Source organism: Mauremys reevesii, linkage group 5 (genome assembly GCF_016161935.1).
Source record: "Mauremys reevesii isolate NIE-2019 linkage group 5, ASM1616193v1, whole genome shotgun sequence".
Classification (NCBI taxonomy): Eukaryota; Metazoa; Chordata; order Testudines; family Geoemydidae; genus Mauremys; species Mauremys reevesii.
Genome location: NC_052627.1, coordinates 9311833 through 9335418, shown reverse-complemented (window position 1 = coordinate 9335418; position 23586 = coordinate 9311833). Strand labels below are relative to the sequence as shown.

The 23586-nt window shown below is 46.2% G+C and overlaps 1 protein-coding gene across 5 annotated transcripts in view; it reads left to right on the top strand.

The window, feature by feature from the left end:
• The window catches only part of UBA6 (ubiquitin like modifier activating enzyme 6), a 58125-nt gene extending 35154 nt beyond the window's left edge, over positions 1–22971 (top strand). For 4 of the 5 annotated variants that reach the window (XM_039541011.1, XM_039541015.1, XM_039541013.1 and 1 more), the window contains exons 21-34: positions 341–446; positions 1110–1199; positions 1335–1415; positions 2784–2912; positions 4760–4811; positions 4927–4990; positions 6174–6243; positions 7344–7415; positions 8404–8521; positions 9743–9936; positions 18675–18802; positions 19722–19809; positions 20118–20212; positions 22320–22455. In XM_039541011.1, the coding sequence (XP_039396945.1) occupies positions 341–446; positions 1110–1199; positions 1335–1415; positions 2784–2912; positions 4760–4811; positions 4927–4990; positions 6174–6243; positions 7344–7415; positions 8404–8521; positions 9743–9936; positions 18675–18802; positions 19722–19809; positions 20118–20212; positions 22320–22455 (1423 nt within the window). Of the gene's footprint in view, positions 1–340; positions 447–1109; positions 1200–1334; positions 1416–2783; positions 2913–4759; positions 4812–4926; positions 4991–6173; positions 6244–7343; positions 7416–8403; positions 8522–9742; positions 9937–18674; positions 18803–19721; positions 19810–20117; positions 20213–22319 lie in introns of all 5 variants that reach the window. The other variant, XM_039541014.1, reaches the window with a different exon arrangement.
• The last annotated feature ends 615 nt before the right edge of the window (positions 22972–23586 follow it).

Below are 23586 nucleotides of genomic sequence, written 5' to 3'. Positions count from 1 at the left end.
TGAGACCTGCCAACTCCAGGACACTATGAAGGAAAACTCAACCAGTAGATGGTTTGCAAGCACAGAATCCCAGCCAGAGAATGCTCAAAGGAGAGGTCTGGAATGTAGTCAGGGCAAACACTGTCAAGGGCTAAAACATCAGGTTTGACAGCAAACCAAGTTTTTGAATTATAACGAAACAATCCTTCACTTACGAAACATTCAGAAGCAAAAAAAGAGTATCCATGAAGATTTTTTTTTTTAAAGGACATTTGGCTTGATTTCAGATACTCCAGAGAGGTCAGTGAGATCCTGAATGATTTTTTCCCCTGATATCTTTTATGTTGTATTTCCACTTTAGTCGTTGTGTAGCAAACCTGCGTCCTCTCTTAGACTCGGGAACAATGGGAACTAAAGGACACACAGAAACTATTGTGCCTCATCTGACAGAGTCCTATAACAGCCACGTAAGTGTTCTTTTCATAACAGTAACTTACCATGTGTGGCTGATCTTACAAGCACCTTTTTTCTTATACTTTTTCTACCTCTTGTGTATTTTAAATGCAAGTGACCCGTTTGAGTGACCTCCTGTTGTTGGAAAGTCAGATTTTAAAATGTGGCAAAAATTATTTTTCTAAAGACGTTCGCAGAGGAAAACCAAAACTAATGTTTTAAGGGTTTTGTTTCCTCTATTTAACCAGCAGTTACAGTGGGATCAGAAATTAAAAGTAATTCTGAAATAACCTTAAAATATTGGCACCTGCTCTTATTTGAAAGTGGGGAAGTGATGCCCTTACGTAAATGCAGTATCATGGTTCAGTTTTGCTTTTGGAGCTCCTACCCTCTTGCCTTTTCAGTTTTGTTTTTCAGTTGCAGTGAAAACAGTTCTACTTATAATATCCCTCTTGCCTGTAAAGACACGTCGAATGCCACTGTGGCAATTTAGCTTTGTTCTGGCAATCTAATTGTAATGCTTTTATAAACAACCCCCAACAGCCTTTGTGTTTAATGTCAGTTGAAGTTCAACCTACAGATAATGCAGACATTTACAATGTACTGGTAATAATATACTTTAACATGCCTGTCAGTATACACGGCTCTTTTTTCTTTTTTTTTTTTTTTTAATTTAGCGAGATCCACCAGAAGAAGAAATACCCTTTTGCACTTTAAAATCTTTCCCAGCTGCCATTGAGCACACAATACAGTGGGCAAGGGATAAGGTACGTGTACTGCCTGGCAAGGTACACACATTCGTTCTGATTTAGAAGTGTGTGTGTGTGTGTGTGGCGGGGGGCGGGAATCAACTTAAAGAATGGTGACCTGCCCAACACCATAGTTCTGCTTTTGTTTTTTAGTTTGAAAGTGCGTTTTCTCACAAGCCTTCATTGTTTAACAAATTTTGGCAAACCTACCCATCCGGAGAAGAGGTCTTGCAGGTAGGAATAAATGTTGTGATTAAAATAAGGGGCTTAAAGTAATGGCTGTTATTTTAAGATCAAGATTCAAGTTCAGTTCTGTTTTCATTCCTAATACAGAATCTGTGATGTGATGATAATCATTAAGGCTGTAGGTTTGTAACGGAAGTCACAGATTCCATGACTTTCCGTGACTTCTGCAGCAGCCGGTGCGCCATGGCATGTGCACACCCCTCTCCCTCCCCCCTCCCCCCGCAGCAGGAGAGTTTGGGTGTATGGGGTTGGGGCACGGGATGGGGTGAAGCGGGCTGTGGGCAGCGCTTACCTGGGGGGGCTCTCCAGAAGCAGCGACATCCCCCTTGCTCAGCTGCTAGGCAGAGGCGTGGCCAGGCAGCTCTGTGTACTTCCTCCGCCCAGAGCCCTGGCTTCGTAGCTCCCGCTGACTGGGAACCACAGCCAATGGGAGCTGCGGGGGTGGTGCGTACAGGTGGAGGCAGTGCGCAGAGCTGCCTGGCCACTCCTCTGCCTAGGAGCTGAGCAAGGGGGATGTTGCTGCTGCTTATTTTGCACCCAATGTGATCAATGATTATTAAGGCTACGTTTTAGTCACGGGTATTTTTAGTAAAAGCCATGGACGTAAATTTGTTTTTTGTTTACTGCCTGTGATCTGTCCATGACTTTTACAAAAAAATACTTGTGACTAAAATGTAGCCTTAATAATCATTGATCAGATTGGGTGCAAAATAGGATTAGTTATAAATATCCACAATAGCCATATCTGGAACACCTCTACCACTTCCTGAATTGCCACTGTCTGAGTTAGTAGCCCAAAGCTGAGTCAGTTGTGTGTAGAAAGCTTCTCTAGCTGATATGTACCTGTACACATGGGTGGGAGCAATGAGTTGTTATACTGCCCTCTGATATTAAGAAAATATTGGGCATCTTCCTGAGAACTGGTGCAACAACTAATCTGAAGAAACTAATTTGCTTCCATGTAAATAATTTCATTTTTCTGCATGGTAAATTAATATGCAACTTCCAGTAAGAGGATTTGCACACTCATTCTCTATACTGAGCATTGATTACCCCATGGTAACCAGGATTGAGGCTGATAGAAACAAAATGTAATAAACATCTAACAAGCAGGTAACTTCAGAACTGCTATGTTAGGCAATAGTGTTTGGAGAAATTGCAAAGCAGAAGCTGCAAAAAGGGTGGCATGAAGTGAAATAGTGAAGCCTAGAATAAAGAATATTTCATAAATTAGACTTCCACTTTCCCTTTTCTTAGTAAGGTAACAAAGTTTAATTTACTCTTTTATTTTATTAAATGGTTGTAACAGAGCTTGTCCAGTCTAATACTGTTTTCCTATTCCCCTTTTCTGTTCAGAGAATAAAGTCAGGAGAGAGTTTAGAAGGCTGTTTTCAGGCTATCAAATCACTCAGTAGAAGACCCCGAAATTGGTTTCAGTGTGTGGAACTTGCAAGAATAAAATTTGAGAAGTATTTTAAACATAAGGTTTGTATATAAAACCTGTTAATGTTGAGAAATGGCTTTTGATTAATTGAGGCTTACAAAATAATTTTTTATTTATCTCATGGATAAAATACTAAAATTAATTGCAAAAAGTTTTTCAGGTCTGTTTCCTATCTCTTTCCTCCAGAATTATCAGGCAGCAAATCTTTGCCACAAATGCTACAATTAAAAAAATGCAAAACCCAGCTCATCTCTTCAGAAGGTTTCACGTTGGGTATAGTCTTCCATAGATTATTAGATGTTTTTAACTTAATTTTATAAATCCTCACGTTATCGTAGTGTATTAGACTTAAACTTCGGGTGGGACTTACTGTATTTTTTGGCAGTGTATCCACTGAATAAATACCGTAGTCCTGCTGCCCCACAAGGTTGCCCTTCTATTAAAATATGGCTTATGCTTTCAGTGAATTGACTTTGAAGAGCTCGTGTAAGCTCAAAAGCTTGTCTCTCTCTCCAATAGAAATGGGTCCAATAGAAGATACTACCTCACCTACCCTGTCTCTCTTTTGTTCCAGTAGACTCTCTTAATATGGCATTAAGATTGCTGTCACCTTACTTCTCGTATTGGTGTACTTACTCATTTTTCTCAAATATACAGCAAACAGGATGATTAAAACATGCCAATTGTGTGGATGTAGTTTTGAAAGCGTGATAAGTAATGTGCTTAAATTATGTGTACACAAATGAGTGACTGTGCTGCAGAAAAAGTACTAATTGCATGCACACTTCCTGGGTTGCTAGTGTATACTTCACATGTTACACAACATTTTTGGATGAAGACTGGAGAGTGCCCTATTCAGTTGGCACCCGTATCTTCTGATAGGCATGAATACTTTCATTACTTCAACCCTGTGGTTCTGAACAATTGGGAAGGAGCTCCCTACATCAGGGGTGGGCAAACCACGGCCCGCAGGCCAGCTCCGGCCCCTCAGGGCTTTGGATCCGGCCCGCGGGATTGCCACCCCCTCCCAGAAGTGGCCGGCACCACATCCCTGCGGCCCATAGGGGAGGGAGGGCAGAGCAGAGGACTCCGTGCGCTACCCTTGCCTGTTGGTACCTCTCTCGAAGCTCCAATTGGCCGCGGTTCCCCGTTCCCAGCCAATGGGACCTTCAGGGGAGGTACCCACAGGCAAGGGCAACACGCAGAGCCCTCTGCCCCCCTTCCTCCAAGGGCTGCAAGGACGTGGTGCCAGTCATTTCCCGGGGCAGCACAGGGCCTGGGCCAGGGTGGGCACGCAGGCTGGGAGCCTGCCCTAGCCTCGGTGTGCACCGCTGCCACCCCGGAGCCTCTCCAGGTAAGTGGCGCTGGGCCGGAGCCTGCACCCCAACTCCCTGCCCTGAGCCCCTTGCTGTACCTTGCACCTGCACGCCAACCCCCTGCCCTGAGCCCCTTCCCGCATTCCGCACCCCTCCCTGCCCTGAGCCCCCTCATGCACCCCAAACCCGTTCCCTGAGCCCCCTCAGGCACCCCACACCCTTCCTCTGCCCCAACCCCTTGCCCTGAACCCCTTCCTGCACACCACACACCCCCACACCCTGCACTCCCTCCTGCACCCCAACCCCCTGCCCCGGCCCTACATGCAGTTTCCACACATCCAGATGTGTGGCCCTTGGGCCAAAAAGTTTGCCCACCCCTGCCCTACATGCACATAAATTTATTTTATTTTCATAACTGATTAGAAAACTTTCCCTCTATGAGAGGGAAATGTGACAAAGCTGGATCAAGACTTTACAGCACCACAATGACATCTCTTCTGTTTCATTCATATTTTGAAGTGCTGATTTGTGTATGATGGAGTATTAATAGTACTCTGACATTTCTCCTCCAGGCTCTTCAACTACTTCATTCTTTTCCCCTTGATACACGGTTAAAAGATGGAAGTAAGTATAAATAGCCACTTATACCTCCCTTTGATGTGACTTTATATAGTAAATCATTGCTTTACTATGTTATTAACTACTTAGAATTTCACTTTTAAATTCTTCCAACTACCAGGTTTGTTTTGGCAGTCACCAAAGAGGCCACCTTCTCCAATAAAGTTTGAATTCAATGATCCTTTGTAAGTATTGTACCTCTATTGATATTTTGTATATACATGGAGGAAGGGACGGATATTATGTAATAGGCTTGTGCAGCAGAAAAATTGTCGTCTGTAGAACTTGGTTTTGAACTGAGCTAAGACCACACAAACTGAAGTGAGGTCTGCATTGGATACACTGCCGCCTGCACCTTCCCCTTAATAGCAACCTTAGTGTAACCAAGACTAGACTTCGGTGTTGCAGATAACTAAACTCAACGTTTTAATGCAAAAGAAGCATGTCAAAGTCTTGAGTTTTTTCAGATGAAATATCGACTTCTCCTTTGACAAACTGCTCCCCACTCTTGGGGAAACACTCACCTAGTTTGTGAACTCAGCCTCTTAAAAAGTGGGATCAAATGGGAATATATGGCAGTGCATTGGATGTAGTTATTATAAGACTGAATTATTTTGAGCGTGTGAAAAGTATGCTGCAGTTCCTGTAACAAGTATTTCATTGAATTCTCTGGTGTGACGCTGACAAGAATAAGGGGAAGACTAAATGTAAATCACACCGGCCTCTCTTGAAGTTGTGCAGTGTCAGGACTTGTCTTCACTACGCTGCTGCAATCAATGCAGCATGTGTCGATTTAGCGGGTCTACTGAAGACCCACTAAATCGATGGCAGAGCACTCTCTGGTTGACTCCGGTTCTTCAGCTCCCTGAGAAGATTAAAGTAAGTCGACCGGAGAGCGTCTCCCATCGACGCAGTGCAGTTATTCATGTAGCTGAAGTAGTGTAACTTAGGTCAACTTACCCCGGTAGTGAAGACCAGCCCTCAGTGAGGATTTTAACATTTTGACAAGATAGTTTTTGATTGTACTCAGCTGTGATTAGCCAAAATCCTTCTTTTCTCGTGTGTTTCATCTACTTTCTTAATGATCCTGTAATGTAAGGAAAATTATTCTTGGGCAGTAGTTCCCTGATGTGTAGAAGCATCCCATGATATGCTGCTGTTAGTACTTTGGTAACACATCCTCCTTCATTTTTAGATGATAAATACTTAAGGGCAGGAACCTTAGCTTGTGTTTTTTTTTCAGAGCCTGACCCACTGGCGCCCCAATCCTCATTTGAACTACAGGGTGCTGCTGAAACACAAATATTATTTTAAAATCTGAATTTAGATTTTGGTACAAAAACAACTGCCTTCTCTTTTTTTCAATAGACACTACAGTTTCATAGTGAGTGGTGCAAAACTCTTTGCAAGAGTATACTGTGTCCCTGTCACAGAAAAGGTAGGTAATAATTATAATTAGAGCAGAGGTTAGATGCACTTGATACTCGGTACACATTGAGATGCTACTGTTTCTGTTCGGTCTTCAGTGATAAATTGTTGAGAAACAAAATAATTTTAGAATTACAACTGATCTCTCAAGTGTTTTAGTCTTTAGCATGATGGTCCAGTGCCACCATTGCTGCTCCTTATCCATATTAATCTTTAAGAAGCTGCTCTACTTTTTAATTGTCCAAACTTTTCTTTAATTCCGTCCTTAACAAGAAGAAAAACTAAACCAGTATCTCAGCCGCGTTCAATCAGGATTTATTTCATTTGCCCTCCTGTTTCCTCCCTGCCATGACCTTACCTTGACAATATTTGTAAAGGCCTGTCTTGCTCCCCTTAACCTTTTTGGCCAGCATTAACTCATTTTTCTTCCTATGTCCTTTTTCCCTATAAGCCATAAGTGTGTGTTTTTCTGCCTTGCCCCCATGATCTTTATTTACAGTTCAGATTTTTACCCTCAGTCTCTCATCTTTGGCCACTTTTTGTTCTTTGCAATCTTCTTTAGCAGATGAACTACAGTCAAGATGCAACCTAGTATGTTGTCTCAGGCTTTCCCACCCTTCTCAGTAGCACTTAGACGAAGGAAGAACAGGAATTTTAAATAAAGGAAATGCTGGGTTATTTTTCACTATTGTGCATTTGACTTGTTGATACACATCTCTAGCTGCAAGAATATATAAACATCATAGAGAAGTGGATGTAAACATAGTAGCGTTAACATATGTCTGTTGTAACTTGTTTAAGTACCTAGTTGTGTGTAATACTGTGATTGTGTTTTATAATGTAGATAAATGCCACTTTTACAAACTTAGACCTCATAGAACTGTTCAGTGTGAAATGCCTTTGTGTCCCCCAGCCTGATAGTTTATGATGATTCTTCAATGTTAAGCAAGTGCGGGGTACCTAGCCCATAAAACTGTAATTCTGCTGTAAATGAACTATACATTACAAATATTTTTTAACTTTGCTTTTTTTAAAAAGTGTAGTAGATATAATAAGGTTTTGTCTATTTCTTATAAAGTAAGCTGCAGTTATCTTTATTTAAAAAACCAGGATTTGTCAGAAGAAACTATTTTGAAGATAATTTCGGGAGTAAATATACAAGAGTTCAGACCTTCAAATAAAGTAGGTTTAATATTTTAATAAGCTCTAAGTTAAGCAAACACCTTTCTTGTGATGTTGCTTTTGTCAGTTGGTAATTCTCCGCTCCCTGTTATATGGAGGAACTCCTGGTGAGAATATAGTTTGTGTAGCATAGGTTCTGCTTTGTTTCCCCGTGTTGTATAGTCAAGTTTTTGTATTTAAATATCCCAGCTAAATCAAGCCCAAATGAAGCTGACAATGATCTGGACTCTTCAAAATTATTTTTGGTTTTTTAAATTGAATCATATGAGTGCAGTCCATGACCTTAAGCCTCCAGGCTTTTTTTATACCTGCACATCAAAGTTTTTTAGTTAACTTTTAATTACTGTTACAGTAAATGCTCTGGGTTACATAATTTTAATACTAGGCAAGAGAATGGGATTATTTGTCTCCACATAAAGCTAATGTTTTAGAGCTTTATTAACCAAAAAGATTTCAGTGGGTCGGATCAGGCTGCAACCACTTAAAATACTTGGTAGCAAACTGTCTTTTGTAATTTTCTTTGTGGAGAATGGAGTTTTGAATTGTTGAGACTATACATCCTGTTCATGTGTAGTGCTGTTAGGTTGTTGGTGATCTTGATAGTTTGGCAGAAAGATACACGTCAGGGCTTCTCTGCCTTTGAAATCCAGCAGCGGCACAGCTGCAGCTCTGCCGTTGTAGCACTTCAGTGTAGACACTGCCTAAACCAATGGGAGGGGTTCTGTCCGCACAGGTAATAACACCTCCCTGACAGGCAGTAGCTAGGTCGACAGAAGAATTCTTCTGTTGACTTGGTGCTGCTTACACGGGGGTTAGGTTGGCTTAAGGATGCCGCTCAGGGATGTGGATTTCTTCAGTTTTCCTAGACGTCATCAGCTTTTTGGTTAGATGTGGTGATAATGCAAGGCAAATGCCACATGTAATCAGTTTGGGCAAACCTGGCTCTTGGGCTAAGGGTAATACATGTTCATGCTGTATATATTCATAGGTTGTGCAGACAGATGAAACTGCAAGGAAACCAGACCATATTCCAGTAAGCAGTGAGGATGAGAGGAATGCTATTTTCCAGCTGGAAAAAGCCATATTATCCAATGAAGCTCTGAAAAGTGAGTAACTTCCTTTGTAAAATACTCCACTACTTGTTGAGTTGTAGCTGCTACCGTAGTGCCAACTGTGTACAGCTCAGGTCTTTGGAAAAATAGTTCGGTATCTCACCAGCTTTTCACTTTGGTGAGGGCTTGTAAAGCTTTCTTGTTGTGTATCACCTAAAGAACCAAAACTTTCTTTTAAGAGAGAACTATCCATAACTCAGTGGTCCCCAACGTGGTGCCCGTGGGTGCCCGCCATGGCATCTATGTGCGCCCCGCGTACTGGCGGCGGACAAGCATCCTCTGAAATGCCACCGAAAAGCGGCATCATCAAGATGAGTCGCCACCGAAATGCTGCTGATTTTCGGCGGCGTTTCGGCGACGCCTCTTGACGTTGCCGCTTCTCGGCAGCATTTCGGCGGATGCTTGTCTGCCGGCCATGGTCCTTGGTGGCTCATCATCTGGTGCCCGCCACCCAGAAAGGGTTGGGGACCACTACCATAACTGGTTTTTCAAAAATATAAAAACCACAGAATGGCTTTGAAGGGTTCCCTAAGAAATAAACATCTAAGTCCTTGTGGCTTTGCCATTCTGACTGTTGTAGCTCTTGAAGTACAGGTTCTCAGCCTGGGTGCCAGAGCATTGTGACCACCCTGCCCTTTCCCTGTTATGCGTGTGTGTGTGTGGGGGGGGGTGTTTCCTGGCTAGATCTCAGCCAGATTGGAAGTGGTCCTGGTATGGAAAAAGGGTGAATTGCTTTCTAGAGGGGAACTTGATTTGTAATTGCTCTGATAGTAAAAGGGGGCCTGGTCAGGTACTTCAGACACATGAACATTTTGATGCTTAAAAAAGTAATAATTAGATGTAACTCTAGTCTTAGTGAAATGATTACACACTGCTAACACTTACACAGAGGGGATCCGTACAGAAAAACCCCAGAAAACAGGCCAACACTGGGTCCTGCCACTGCAAAGGAAAAAGTGCTTGGTGTCTCCATTACTATTAAACAAAAAAACAACCAAAAGAAAAAAACACCCAAATGGAACAAACTCAGTCATCAAATATAGCAGCTGCTTCTCTTTGTAGCACAGATACCCCTGCAGCAGGACCTAATACTCCCTTATCTTTATAAAACACATAATTGAAACCGTATTAATAAAATAGACCCAGAGCAGCAGTAATTTATTTTATAATTCATTCATTTTATTGGTGAACATTTAATTTTTGTTTTGTGAACAGATGACTTGCAAATGAAGATGCTCTCCTTTGAAAAAGATGATGATGCTAACGGGCATATAGACTTCATAACAGCAGCATCTAATCTGCGAGCCAAGATGTACAACATTGAACCAGCAGATCGGCTCAAAACAAAGCGCATCGCTGGAAAGATTATTCCTGCTATTGCAACGGCTACTGCTGCAGTGTCTGGCTTGGTGAGTGAGTTTACATATTGAGGAGTCTCTATTTTGCAAACCCACCTCTGATCTGTGAGAAGCAAAGACCCTCTTTTCTGCCTGTTCTTCATTGTTTGAGTGCTGGTTAATGCTACTACATCTCTGCTGCAAGACTTTTGGTATAAGTGATCCTAATCTAGGTATAACTTGACAGTGGCCTCTTGCTTCTGTGATCCTGCAGCGTAGGCTTTATGGCATTGTGGAAAGACTGGGAAGGGGGGTATTAAATACCAGTATAATATACTTGTCTTTAAACAAGTAGAAAACTTTTTGAAAGGCAAGAAGCAGTGTTTTCTGTGGTATAGAATGTGTGTGTGAAAACTCACCATTTTAAATGTGATACAGTATTTGATGTTAGCAGTATGAGAATCCAGTAGCATAGTTTATAAACCAATTTCTATCATGCTTTTAATGCTAGTTTGGCAATTAGAAGGACACCTTAATGTGAAAACATTAAGGGTAACTACTGCATTTACAAAAGATTTGATTAACTAGTATTAAAATAGATAAACCGGTATTAGTGTTAACACCAGTGTGTGTGTGTCATGTCTTAGCAAGAAGGTGTCAGCGACCAGACTTGAGGTAAAATGTCAGTTTGCAATCCTTTATTTTCACTTAGGGCTGGTCTACACTAAGGGGGAAAATCGATATAAGATACGCAACTTCAGCTACGTGAATAACATAGCTGAAGTCGAAGTATCTTATATCGATCACTTACCCGTCCTCACGGCGCGGGATCGATGTCCGGGGCTCTCCATGTCGACTCCGCCACCGCCGTTCGCGGTGGTGGAGTTCCGGAATCGATAGGAGCGCGTTCGGGGATCGATATATCGCGTCTAGATGAGACGCGATATATCGATCCCTGAAAAATCGATCGCTACCCGCCGATACGGCGGGTAGTGAAGACGTAGCCTTACATTCCTCACTTTATATTTGAGAAATGTTGACTCCATTGTGATCAATACAGGCCATGTGCTGTCAAGGAGAGAAGCAGTTGCCACTGAGTTTAATCTTGTGTAATGTGAGAGTTTTTTCAATTACTTGAAAATTAAGCCATGCCCCTTCCTTTTTCTCACTTCAGTTTGTGTGGTCTTAGCTCAGTTCAAAACCTCAAGTTCCACAGACGACAATTTTTTTGATAATTCACTTATGCAGTTACCAGCACGGGATGAGTTCTATATCTACGCAAACAGAATAGCAGTGGAATAGCAAAGAAATTGTTTATAGTCCAGGAGAATAAACGCCTGGACTGTGTCTTGCTGATCTGTGTATGGATCTCTACATTTCCACAGGAAAAGTAGGACACTGTCACTTCCACACAGAGGGGTAGGCATTCTCTGCAGCACCATCCCCTGCGCTGTGCACCAACTACTACATAGTAATGCAGGTGGAAGAGTCATATTCCCTCACCTCGGGTCCTTCGCGCTGCTGTTGGACAGCCAGTGTTGGCATGGCACCAACAGGAGCAGTAATGCTGGTGGGGGGCGGGGGAAGTGTTTCAGCCTTCAAAGTGTACAATCTCTTAACTTCTCCCACCAGAGGGAACCTTTCCAGAGGAGGGTGTGAGCCAGCCCATGTTCATGATTGCTGCATATCTGGGTTATGATAATAGAACTTCATTTGTAGCAGAATAAAAACAAATGTCCAGGTCTTAAAAAATCATTAATTTTGAATATAAAGCAATAAATTTCCCCCTTACCAACGAAGGGGAAAAAACCTGAAGATGCTATTGGCATTTTTGCAGAAAACATCAATCTTAAACTGGAAAATCAACAGTAATGTGAGTGCTCTCAAGGTTTAGCTATTTGTACCAGCTCCATTTTTGGCTGGGAATTTCCTCGTTTTCCAGAAATGATGACAAAGTTTCAGTGATGGGACTAGCTTTCATGCTATGCAGTGACTGAGGAAGTTGCAACTTCTGCAGGGATAGACTCTACCCCTTCCCCAGACCGCCCCGAAGCCTGCTGCTCTCCATATCAGAGGTGCTGCAAACTGTGCTGTATTGGAGTTCCGAACTCTTTGCAGTACCAATAACCCAGCCTCTCTTCCTCTCTCCCAAAAAACAGTCCAAGCTCTTAGTCCTTGCCAAAACCAGCAGAATAAAACGTACTTGGAGATACTAGGCCAAGATGTTGGGTTATTACTAACCAAAATATTTAAAATGTTTAAGATCTGAGATCACCACCTTATTTTTTCTGAACCCGTCTCTCCCAAGTTCCTTGTCTGGTTTGTCTCGGGCTTTCCAGAAAATTCTACCCTACTGTAAGAAAAAACGGTTACTTACCTTAGTAACTGTTGTTCTTCGAGATGTGTTGCTCATATCCATTCCAGTTAGGTGTGTGCGTGCCGCGTGCACTTTTGTCGGAAGACTTTTAACCTAGCAACCCCAGTGGGTCGGCTGAGCGCCCCCTGGAGTGGCGCCATAACGGCACCGCATATATACCTCAGCCGACCCTCAGTTCCTTCTTGCCGGCTACTCCGACAGTGGGGAAGGAGGGTGGGTGTGGAATGGATAGGAGCAACACATCTCGAAGAACAACAGTTACAAAGGTAAGTAACCATTTTTTCTTCTTCGAGTGATTGCTCATATCCATTCCAGTTAGATGAATCCCAAGCCTTACCTAGGCGGTGGGGTCGGAGTGAGACGTGGCGGTATGCAGGACCGCAGAGCCAAAGGCTGCGTCACCTCTCGACTGTTGGACCAGGGCGTAGTGTGAGGCAAAAGTATGGACGGATGACCAGGTCGCCGCTCTGCATATCTCTTGTATGGGTACTTGCGCCAGAAAGGCAGCGGAGGACACCTGGGCCCTGGTAGAGTGGGCGGTGAGATGGCCCAAGGGGACATTAGCCAAGTTATAGCAGGTGCGAATGCACTCTGTGAGTCACGAGGAGATTCGCTGCGATGAGACAGGAAGACCTTTCATCCGCTCAGCAATTGCCACAAACAGTTGTGGGGATTTGCGGAACGGTCTTGTCCGATCAACATAGAAAGCCAACGCCCTGCGAACATCGAGGTAGTGAAGTCGTTGTTCTCTCGGAGATGCGTGAGGCTTTGGAAAGAAAACTGGCAGGAAGATATCCTGGTTAATGTGGAAGGCGGACACTACCTTCGGGAGAAACGCCGGGTGTGGGCGTAGCTGTACCTTGTCCTTATGGAAAACGGTGCATGGCGGGTCCGCCATGAGTGCCTTGAGCTCAGAAACTCGTCTGGCGGATGTGATAGCCACGAGGAAAACCGTCTTCCATGAGAGGTACAGCAAGGAGCAGGTGGCCAGCGGCTCGAAGGGCGGACACATGAGCCTATTGAGGACCAGATTGAGGTCCCAGGTGGGAGTCGGATGACGAACCTGGGGGTAGAGACGATCAAGGCCCTTTCTGAAGCGAGTAGTCAGCGGGGTGAGAGAACAGCATATATCCCCCTTCACCGGGGTGGAAAGCGGAGATGGCCGCTAAGTGCACTTTGATGGAGGACAGCGCAAGACCTTGTTGTTTTAGCGACCAGAGATAGTCCAGGACCATCGGAAGCGGGAGTTCCGAAGGAATAGTGTCACGCGCTTGAGCCCAGCAAGCGAAGCGCTTCCACTTGGCCAGGTAGGTAGATCGAGTGGAAGGCTTTCTGCTGCTCAATAAAACGTGCTGCACGGCGGCAGAGCAGCGGAACTCCGTCTGGTCTAGCCACTGAGGAGCCACGCCGTGAGGTGGAGGGCCGGCAGGTCCGGGTGACGGAGAGTGCCGTGATCTTGTGTTATCAGATCCGGGTGAAGCGGCAGAGGAATTGGGCTGGCTACCGACAGACGGAGCAGCGTGGTGAACCAGTGTTGCCTGGGCCACGCTGGCGCAATTAAGATGAGACGTGCCTTGTCCCGTCGGAGCTTCAGCAGGACCTTGTGTATGAGGGGAAACGGAGGAAAGGCGTAGAACAGGTGACGAGTCCATGGAAGGAGAAACGCGTCCGACAGAGAGCCCGGTGCCAGACCTTGAAAGGAGCAAAACTTCTGGCATTTGCGGTTCAATCGGGACGCAAACAAGTCTACGTGGGGAAATCCCCACTGTCGGAAAATGGCATGAGCGATGTCTGCTCTCAGCGACCACTCGTGGCAGAGAAAGGACCTGCTCAGGCGATCCGCGATGGTGTTCTTGACGCCAGGAAGGAATGACGCTACTAGATGTATCGAGTGGGCTATGCAGAATTCCCACAGTAGCATCGCCTCGTCGCAGAGGGGGGATGAGCGGGTCCCGCCTTGCTTGTTGATATAGTACATGGCCGTTGTGTTGTCCGTAAAGACTGAGACACAACGGCCGTGGAGGCGAGTCTGGAACGCTTGGCAGGCCAGGCGTACTGCCCGGAGCTCCCTGACATTGATGTGCATGTTTAATTCCGGCAGCGACCAAAGACCTTGAGTCTGAAGATCGCCGAGATGGGCTCCCCATCCAAGGGACAAGGCGTCCGTTGTCAGAGACAGGGAAGGTTGAGGAGCCTGGAATGAGACGCCCGCACATACGTTGGATGGGGTCAGCCACCAATCCAGGGATTGAAGGACACCCTCTGGGATGGTGAGTGTGGTGTCCAGGGAGTTCCTGTGTGGGCGGTACCTGGAATGGAGCCACAGCTGAAGCGGGTGGAGGCGGAGCCTGGCAAACGGGGTGACGTGTGTGCAAGCCGCCATATGACCGAGGAGGCGGAGGCAAGCACGGGCCGAGGTCATGCGAGAGGCCTGAAGGTCGCGGATCAGCTGCGTAAGGGCCTGGAACCGGAGCTGCGGAAGGAAGGCTCTGGCTAGAGAGGAATCCAGGGTCGCGCCAATAAAATCCAACCTCTGAGTTGGAACTAAGGTGGACTTCTCTGTGTTGAGAAGTAGGCCTAGGCGCGTGAATAAGTCCTTGATCTCTGTGACATGTTGCTGGACCGTGGCCTGCGAGTCCCCCTTGATGAGCCAGTCGTCCAGGTAGGGAAAAACGGAGATGGTGCGTTGACGGAGGTGGGCGGCGAAAACGGCCATGCACTTTGTGAACACCCTTGGGGCCGTGGAGAGGCCGAAGGGGAGTACCGCAAACTGGAAGTGTAGGTGAGCGATTGTGAAACGGAGGAAGCGTCTGTGCGGTGGGAAGATGGCGATATGAAAATAAGCGTCCTTCATATCGAGGGCAGCATACCAGTCTCCTGAATCGAAAGTAGGGATAATGACCCCGAGGGATACCATGCGGAACTTCAACTTCAGCATGTATGCGTTGAGCCCTCGCAGGTCGAGAATGGGTCGGAGGCCTCCTTTGGACTTGGGGATCAAAAAATAACGGGAATAAAACCCCTTGCCCCGTTTCGTGTCCGGAACCCTCTCGACCGCTCCGATGGCTAGGAGCGAGTGCACCTCTTGTAAGAGGAGTTGCTCATGAGAGGGGTCCCTGAAGAGGGACCGGGAAGGAGGGTGGGAAGGTGGAGGTGAAACGAATTGGAGTTGGTAACCACGTTCCACCGTGCGCAGGACCCAGGCATCGGTTGTCAGCCGGGCCCACGCCGGGAGGAAATAGGAAAGGCGGTTGGAAAAAAGCAGGGAGGAATTGGGAGGAAGAACTGGTATGTCGTCCCCGGGCACATCTTCAAAAAGATGGTTTAGGCCCCGGTGGTTTAGAGGGGGCTCGCCCTTGGGACGGTTGGTTGCCAGGCCATCGCCCACGGCCGCCACAACCCCGCCGTCGACCAGAGTCTTACCTGTAGCGAGGCATATAGTAAGGCCGGTTAAATTGGGGACGGAACGGACGCCTCTGGGTAGCCGGGGTATGCATCCCCAAAGTGCGGATGATAACCCTGTTGTCCTTTAGATTTTGAAGCTTGGAGTCCGTCTTTTCTGAAAAGAGCTCCTTCGAATCAAAAGGAAGGTCCTGAATGGTATATTGAACCTCCGGGGGAAGCGTCGAACTCTGAAGCCACGAGATCCGGCGCATGGTAACGCCCGAGGCTACAGTACGTGCCGCCGAGTCAGCCGCATCTAAGGAGGCCTGTAAGGAGGTGCGTGCTACCTTTTTGCCTTCTTCTACAAAGGCCGCAAACTCCTGTCGGGAATCCTGAGGCAGGAGCTCTTTATATTTTTCTACCTCAGCCCAAGTGTCATGGCCGTAGCGGCTGAGTAAGGCCTGCTGGTTAGCCACACGGATCTGTAGGGCACCGGCAGAGTAGACCTTGCGACCAAGCAAGTCCATGCGCTTGGCCTCCTTTGACTTAGGAGCCGGGCCCTGCTGGCCATTGCGCTCTTTGTCGTTGACCGACTGCACTACTAAGGACGAGGGGGCAGGGTGCACATACAAATGTTCGTATCCCCTGGAAGGGACCATGTATCTGCGTTCCACCCCTCAGGCTGTGGGCGCAATAGACGACAGAGTCTGCCACAAGGTATCAGCGTTTGCCTGGATAGTCCTTATGAAGGGAAGAGCTATGCGGGTTGGAGTGTCCGTGGACAAAATGGTCACTATTGGGTCACTGACTTCCGATACCTTCTCAGCCTGGAGATCCATTCGCAGTGCCACCCTGCAAAGGAGCTCTTGGTGCGCCCGTAAGTCAATTGGCGGGGGACCCGCTGATGACGAGCCTGCCACCGCCTCATCTGGGGGAGAGGAGGAGGAAGAAGTGCCGGGCAGAATGGTGTCTTGGTCAGCATCCGGCCCCTGTAAAGGTTCCTGCCCCAGAGGTTCCTGGGCAGGCTGAGCCCCTTCGTCTGCACCGGATGGTACCTCAGTGTCAACTGGGGGGCGGCTTACGGTAGCCTCTGGGACACGTGGCTCATGCGATACAGCGCACATAGGAGGCACAGGAGGGCCTTGGCTTTGGTGGTAGGCCCAAGGAGTCCAATAACCCCACTGATTTGGGTCCTGGTCCGCAGGATGGGATTGCCGGAAAACTCCCGAAGGGACCTGAGAGTCGTGGTCATCGACATAGTAGCTGTCGGCGTGTGAGGAGGCCGAAGCGTGTCGAGAGGGCCAAGGAGGAGCAGATAAGCCTTGCGCCGAAGTGCCCACAGATCTCATTTCCCGCCTTTGTGGTGAATGGTGCCGGGAGGCTTCTAGGTACCGAGAGCAGGAGCGAGAATGGGACCTGCGACCGGTGCGGTGCCGGGAGGTCGAGCGGGATCTCCACGATCGGTGCCGGGAGCGACTCTGCGAGTAGCGGCGGCCATATCGGTACCGAGAGCTTGATCGGTGCTGGGAGTGACGGATCGGAGATCGAGAGAACGACCGGTGCCGCGAGTCCGACCGGTGCCACGTGGTTGAGCGGCACTGCGAGCGGCGGTGCGATCGATGGCCAGATCGGGATCGGCGCCGAGAGCGGGAGCGGGATCGGCGCCGAGAGCGGGAGCGGGATCGGTGCCGGTCAGAGTCGGTGCCAGCAGGTGGCCTAAACATGGACGGCTTGCCCATGGAGCGGGGCGCCCGCACCGGCGGCGCCGGGGGCGGTGGCACAACCGGTTCTGTCAGCGCAATGAGGTCCCGTGCCGCCTCAAAGGTCTCAGGAGTCGATGGCAGTGGCATCTCAACCGCGGCCGGAGCCGGGGAGGGTACAGGTGCCAGGCTCGACGGCCTCTCAGGGGCCGGAGTCGCCGGTGCCGGCAGAAGCGTCTGCGGCAGAGGAACCGGTGCTGCGGCAGGTTTTAGTGCCGGGAGGTCCGGACAGGGCGCACTCTGTGGCTTCGGAGCCGGCGGTGCCGTGGAGGCAGCGGCCTTTCCTTTCTTCGCCCTCGGTGAGAGAGAGCGTCTTTGGGCCGGTTTCGGTGCCGATGGCGTTTTCTGTGGCAGCGCAGAGTGGCCCGGTGCCGTGGCGGTGCTGCGAGAGTCCTTCGGGGCAGCGGGCGGTGCCGCGGCCGGAGGGGTTAAGGCTGCCTCCATTAGGAGCTGTTTCAGCCTAATGTCTCTCTCCCTCTTAGTGCGAGGCTTAAAAGCCTTGCAAATTGGGCACTTAGTAGATAAGAGCGACTCTTCTAAGCACTTTAAACAGGAGCTATGAGGATCTCCTGTAGGCCTAGGCCTGCGGCAGGCCGAGCACGGCTTGAAACCCGGGGAGCCAGGCATACGCTCCGGTCCCGGGTGCGGGTGGGGCTAACCCCCGAACCCGCTAACTATCAAAAATAAGAAAACCTATTCTAAAATAAGAACTATGTACAATTTTTTACAGAGAAAACTATGAGGAAGCTAGGGAAGCGGAGGTCAGACAAGCTGCACTCCGCTGTTCCAACGACCGACACGGGCGGGAAGAAGGAACTGAGGGTCGGGTGGGTCGGCTGAGGTATATATGCGGTGCCATTATGGCACCACTCCAGGGGGCGCTCAGCCGACCCACTGGGGTTGCTAGGGTAAAAGTCTTCCGACGAAAGTGCACGCGGCGCGCACACACCTAACTGGAATGGATATGAGCAATCACTCGAAGAACAACACATGTGCCTGGACATAGAATTAGTGCTATAAGGGAGGTGTTTGAAATTGGGCGCACTGGAAGGTTAGCATTAACCTTAATCATGCCCTGCCATGCTGACACTGTCCCCTTTCTCTGACAGTGATTTCTGTTGTTCCTATTAATGTTAATGGAAGGCCATACCAGATGTCTTCCGCATACCAGTCTTAGCCTGCTGTATCAGCGTGCTGAAGGTTACACCAGATTTTATTTACCAGCTTTATCCCAAGATATCCTGTAATTTGTAGAATATTAAGTAGTTCTGTCTTTGTCTTTACCCTAGGTTGCCCTGGAACTGATCAAAGTTGTGGGCGAACATCCATTTGAAGCATATAAGAATTGTTTTTTAAATCTAGCCATTCCAATAATAGTGTTCACAGAAGCTGCTGAAGTAAGAAAAACAGAAATAAGGTAAGGAGTACAATGATGGTGTGTTGTCTAGGAACTTACATTTGAGAATTGAGAGGGGTGTAATGTTACATCGGGTCTGGAGAGACACAGTTAGTATGTATGGGGGTTGGAGGGAACCCATACAGCCTGGCTACGTGTTGTCTTTTGGTCTTCACACAACAAGAATATGAAGAAACCACAGTTGGGTTCCAAGCAACCATGTTAATTTCATACAGACGTACCAGGCCTCACTACCTGCTACAGCTCTAGCGGGTTTCTAAACCACAGAACACAGTGAGCAGTTGGAGGGGTAGTGCCCAATTCCTGTCACTACACTAAGCATTACTAATAGTCTTAAATCTGGCGAGGCTGTTCTCAAATGTACAGTGCCAGGGGTTGGAAAGCCAACATAAACATTCTGACCTATACAAACTGGAGAGCAGATTTTCCAAAGTGCTCAGCATTGTTGTCAGTGGGAGTTGCTGATTACTGAACAATTCTGAAGTCTGGCCCCTACTTAGTGCCTTTGTAACTATTTCAATTAGTAAATGTATTAGTCAAACATTGTTCAGTCTGCAGAGTCTTTGGTTGCAAATATACATATCTCTGCAGTATAAAAACACAAGTTTGCCAGTATCTTTCTTCACCTTATTTGTTTTACAATCGTATTTAGAGGCCTAATCTGGGTTCAGGACTTCCTTGCGCTAGGTAATGTGTACATGGATTCTGAGGGATGGTCTCAAAGAACTTAGTCTAAAAAGACAAGACAGACAAAGAGAGGGAGGGGAAATAGGGGCAGAGAGAGGAGGAAAGTTAAACAGTAGGTTAATAGCAGAGCTACTGATAATGACAATATTGGTTTCTGAAAAAAAGACTTTGAATCCACAGTTCCAGAGTGCAGATCAAAGGAATGTTTAGCACTCTGTTCTTTTTCAAATAGAAATGGAATCTCGTTTACAATCTGGGACAGGTGGACTATTTATGGGAAAGAAGATTTCACTCTGCTGGACTTCATAAATGCTGTCAGAGTAAGACTTCACTTACTGTAATGGTTTAGTAGAGGATGTGGGAAAAGTGGCTTCATTTTTTTTCTGGCTTGTGTCAAGCTCCTATTAATGCCAAAATAATTTTTAGGAATAAGTGCATTTTGTGTGGCCCCGATCAGAGCTGTAATTGAATATATACAAAGATTTAATCAAATCAATTTCAATAAACCATTGGTCAATTTTATATTTAATGCATGAAAAAATTTCTAATTTTTAGATTTTTAGAAGTGGTTCTAATTGTCTGTCTGTATGGCGCAGTCTGCTAAAATGTTTGCATTCCTGAATTGTAGGAGAAATACGGAATAGAGCCAACAATGGTTGTACAGGGCGTCAAAATGCTGTATGTTCCTGTGATGCCTGGTCACATCAAAAGATTAAAGCTGACGTAAGTATTAATAGAGTAGTAAAAACGAATGTGACCTGGTACATTAATGATTCCTTTTACTTATTTAATGTGGCTGGCACCTAGATACCATGGTGATAGGCACAGCATAAATACATGAAAGCTCTTGATAGCTCCATTCCCTCAAGGGATTCCTGAGCGGCAACTTGGAGTTCTGTCCACCCATTCACCATACACTAGGCTCTAACTCAAGCCACAACTGCGGATGCAACTGTAGGGATGGCAGTACTACAAGCATCTCTACTGACAGCTTCCCTACACCCTTCTCCACTCTGAACACGGCTTGCCAGTCACCCGTATGTGGAATACACATAGGGACCAGCACTCAACAAAGAAATGGAGGTGACTTATTGTAACTGGAGGTTCTTTGAGATGGGTGGTCCCTATCTGTATTCGACTACCTGCCCTTCTTCCCCTCTGCTTCGGATCCTGTTGGATTGTGCTAAGAGGAGGAACTGAAGGGGCATCGACCCGCACTGCCTCTTATACCTTTGGTCAGGAGCACAAGGGAAGCTACTGCGCATGTGTGTGTCAGTGGATTCTGCTCTGGGAAATCTCTGGACTTGGGCACATGGCGTGCATGCGTACCCACGTGTGGAGTACAGATAGAGTCCACACATCTTGAAGGACCTCCGGTTACAGTAAGTAGTGTTCATTTCCTGAGTGCTGGGGGCACAAAGCCGCAGTTTATAGCTGGCTACCAGCAGGCATTTCCACAGTGAAAATGGAGTCCTCCATAAGTTTGATTATATTTTATTCACCCTACAAAATTTTCTTTGGTCTCTTGATATTTAGTGTTTAGCTGCACTGGTGACTAGTGCTTTTTGAATTACCGTATAAATCCTAATTTGTATTTATTTCCAAGGTGCTGCACATTATTATTCTTCCTTTAAAAATAATTGCAACCACCAAATGGCTCAAATGTGCCAATTAGGCATTTTGATCTGCTGCATGAGTTTGTCATTCTGTCTTATGAAACTTGCTTTTAAGGATGTCTGGGTAGCTCCATTGAATTTGCTGTCCACCTCCTGTGGAAGGGTAAGACCCTTATTGTTCAGGTGAGACGAGACTTACACTTTCAGTGGTTCCTGTAATGTAGCAAATAATTTCAGAGAGAGCAAACTTCAACTACATTCCAAATGAAGACGGCAAAGCTCACAGAATCTGACTGCAGGGCACGGATATGTTGTGTCAACTCAATTGAAATAGTCAAAATATTTTTGGATAACTGGTAAATGTGTAATCTAAACACACTGTTAATTGGCTCTTGCAGTTCAGAATTTTACTATAAACTTTCTGTTAAGAATAAGATGCTGTGCAGTGAGGCCACTCTTCCAGGGTGGTACTTTGATAATAAAGCCACATATGGGGGCATGTTTTAGTGCTGTCTACGGCAGTAAGTCTACTAGCATTGCAGCTGATACTCAGCAAGGGCTCAAGCCTGGCTCTTTACCACCACCACTACCCAACTCCAAAATCCCTGGCAATAGACTGCAGCAGAACAGTCCCATTGCAAGGGGACCCCATAACTTCCTGCATGCAGAGCTCCAGGAGAGCCATGGAAAGAGTCACTGTTGGTGGACAGGGGAGGTTCTGGAAGTGTGACCATTGGATTTGTTCATACACAGTACAAATCCATTGGTCAGACCCACACATGGGATGTACAAAGGGCTGTGGCCGTGACTGCTGCCCATGTGATCAGGGCAACAGCTATTGCATGGATCTATCTGGCCTATTGGTGGATGATGGGGGAAAGAATTGTTGTTTTCCTCCAGTCTCCAGCCCCGCACAAAAACTTTTCTTTGCTTTCTATCACAAGCAACATAATAGCTCAGAGGTTGACTGCTCTGAGAGCAAAAGCAGAAATACACTAACTGAAATGTGACCTTCCACAACCAAGAGAGAGCAATTTTGGTACATCACATAAAGAGAAGTTTCAGTGTCTTTAACCAAACTTCTCATGCGTTGGACTTCATTCCTGGTAGAGCTCTGAAGATAAAACAATGTCCCATAACACAGGATAGCTCAGCCCAGCCTGCTCTTTGCTTTTTTTCTTGCTCTTACAAAACTCATCTTCTTCTCTTTGCAGGATGCAAAAGCTAGTGAAACCATCAGCTGATAAAAAATATGTGGATCTCACAGTATCGTTTGCTCCAGAAACAGATGGAGATGAAGACTTGCCAGGGCCACCAGTGAGATACTACTTCATCCATGAAGACAATTGATGGTAGTGCTACTAAAGTTGCTGTAGGACCATTTGCTTTGAAGGGAGTGTGCTGATTTCGGCTTAAAACAAGTAATACATATTTCTTTGGCGAAGCCTTAATTAAAACAGGAACAGTTGAAGTCAGTGAATTGCACTGAAGAGGTCTGTCAAACTGGATTTACTGTTCACCTGTCCCTATTCTCTGCATACATCTGTCGGCTCATAAAGAGGATTGGAGGTTTGCTGAAATGGAATGTCATGTATAATGCGTACCACAAAGAAGAGATTTATATTAATTTATGGGGGAGGGGGGAAATGGCAAACTTAGCATCTTATTTCAATATGCCAGATAAACGTTAAATGGAGGGAGAGAGCAAAAATTGTGGAAATTGTTTTATAACATGGTGGTCATTAATGTTTTATAATCCATTTCTTATGACTCTTCTAAAATTGAGGTGCCAACCACATAATCTGAGCACTAGGCCAAATTCATCCCAAGTGTAATTCCATTAAAAAAGCAAATGAATTTGCCTCATTTACATTGTTGGTGTTCTCTTCCGAGCCATTGCTATTATGGTATGTTGGAGCCGTTCTTTTAGGTCAGTCTGGATGTGGAAATGCAGGAGATGGATTCTCAGAGGGTGTAAATTGTCAGAGCTCCATTGAAGTCAACCGAGTGGCGACAAGTGAGTTCTGCCCCAGGAGCGCAATTTGGGAACAGTGAAGTACGGCAAAAGTTGAACTCTGTTGGAGAGTTGTGTCCTTATTCTCCCAATTAAGCTCTTCTGCTTGATGAAGAGAGAGGTGAAGTTCTGGCTAAAATTTTCTGCCTCCAAATTAAGAGCACGGCAGCAAATTGTTACTTTTTGAAGGAGGAGGGTCAAGAGGGTGTTCTGTGTATTTCATATCAAATATCTGGTTCCTTTTATCTCCTCTTGATGCCATAACTGTAGAAGGAAGCTTTATGTAGCATAATCTATCTCTACAACACAAATCTGAGTTAATCTGAAAATTGAGTTTATATTGGCCTCAATCTGAAATTTTAGGCATCTAAAGTCTGATAGATCCATTTAATTCAGTAACAATCAGGAAATCATTTTGGCTATGGCAGTTAGTAGAAGATGCTGGTGCAGTACGACAGCATCAGTGG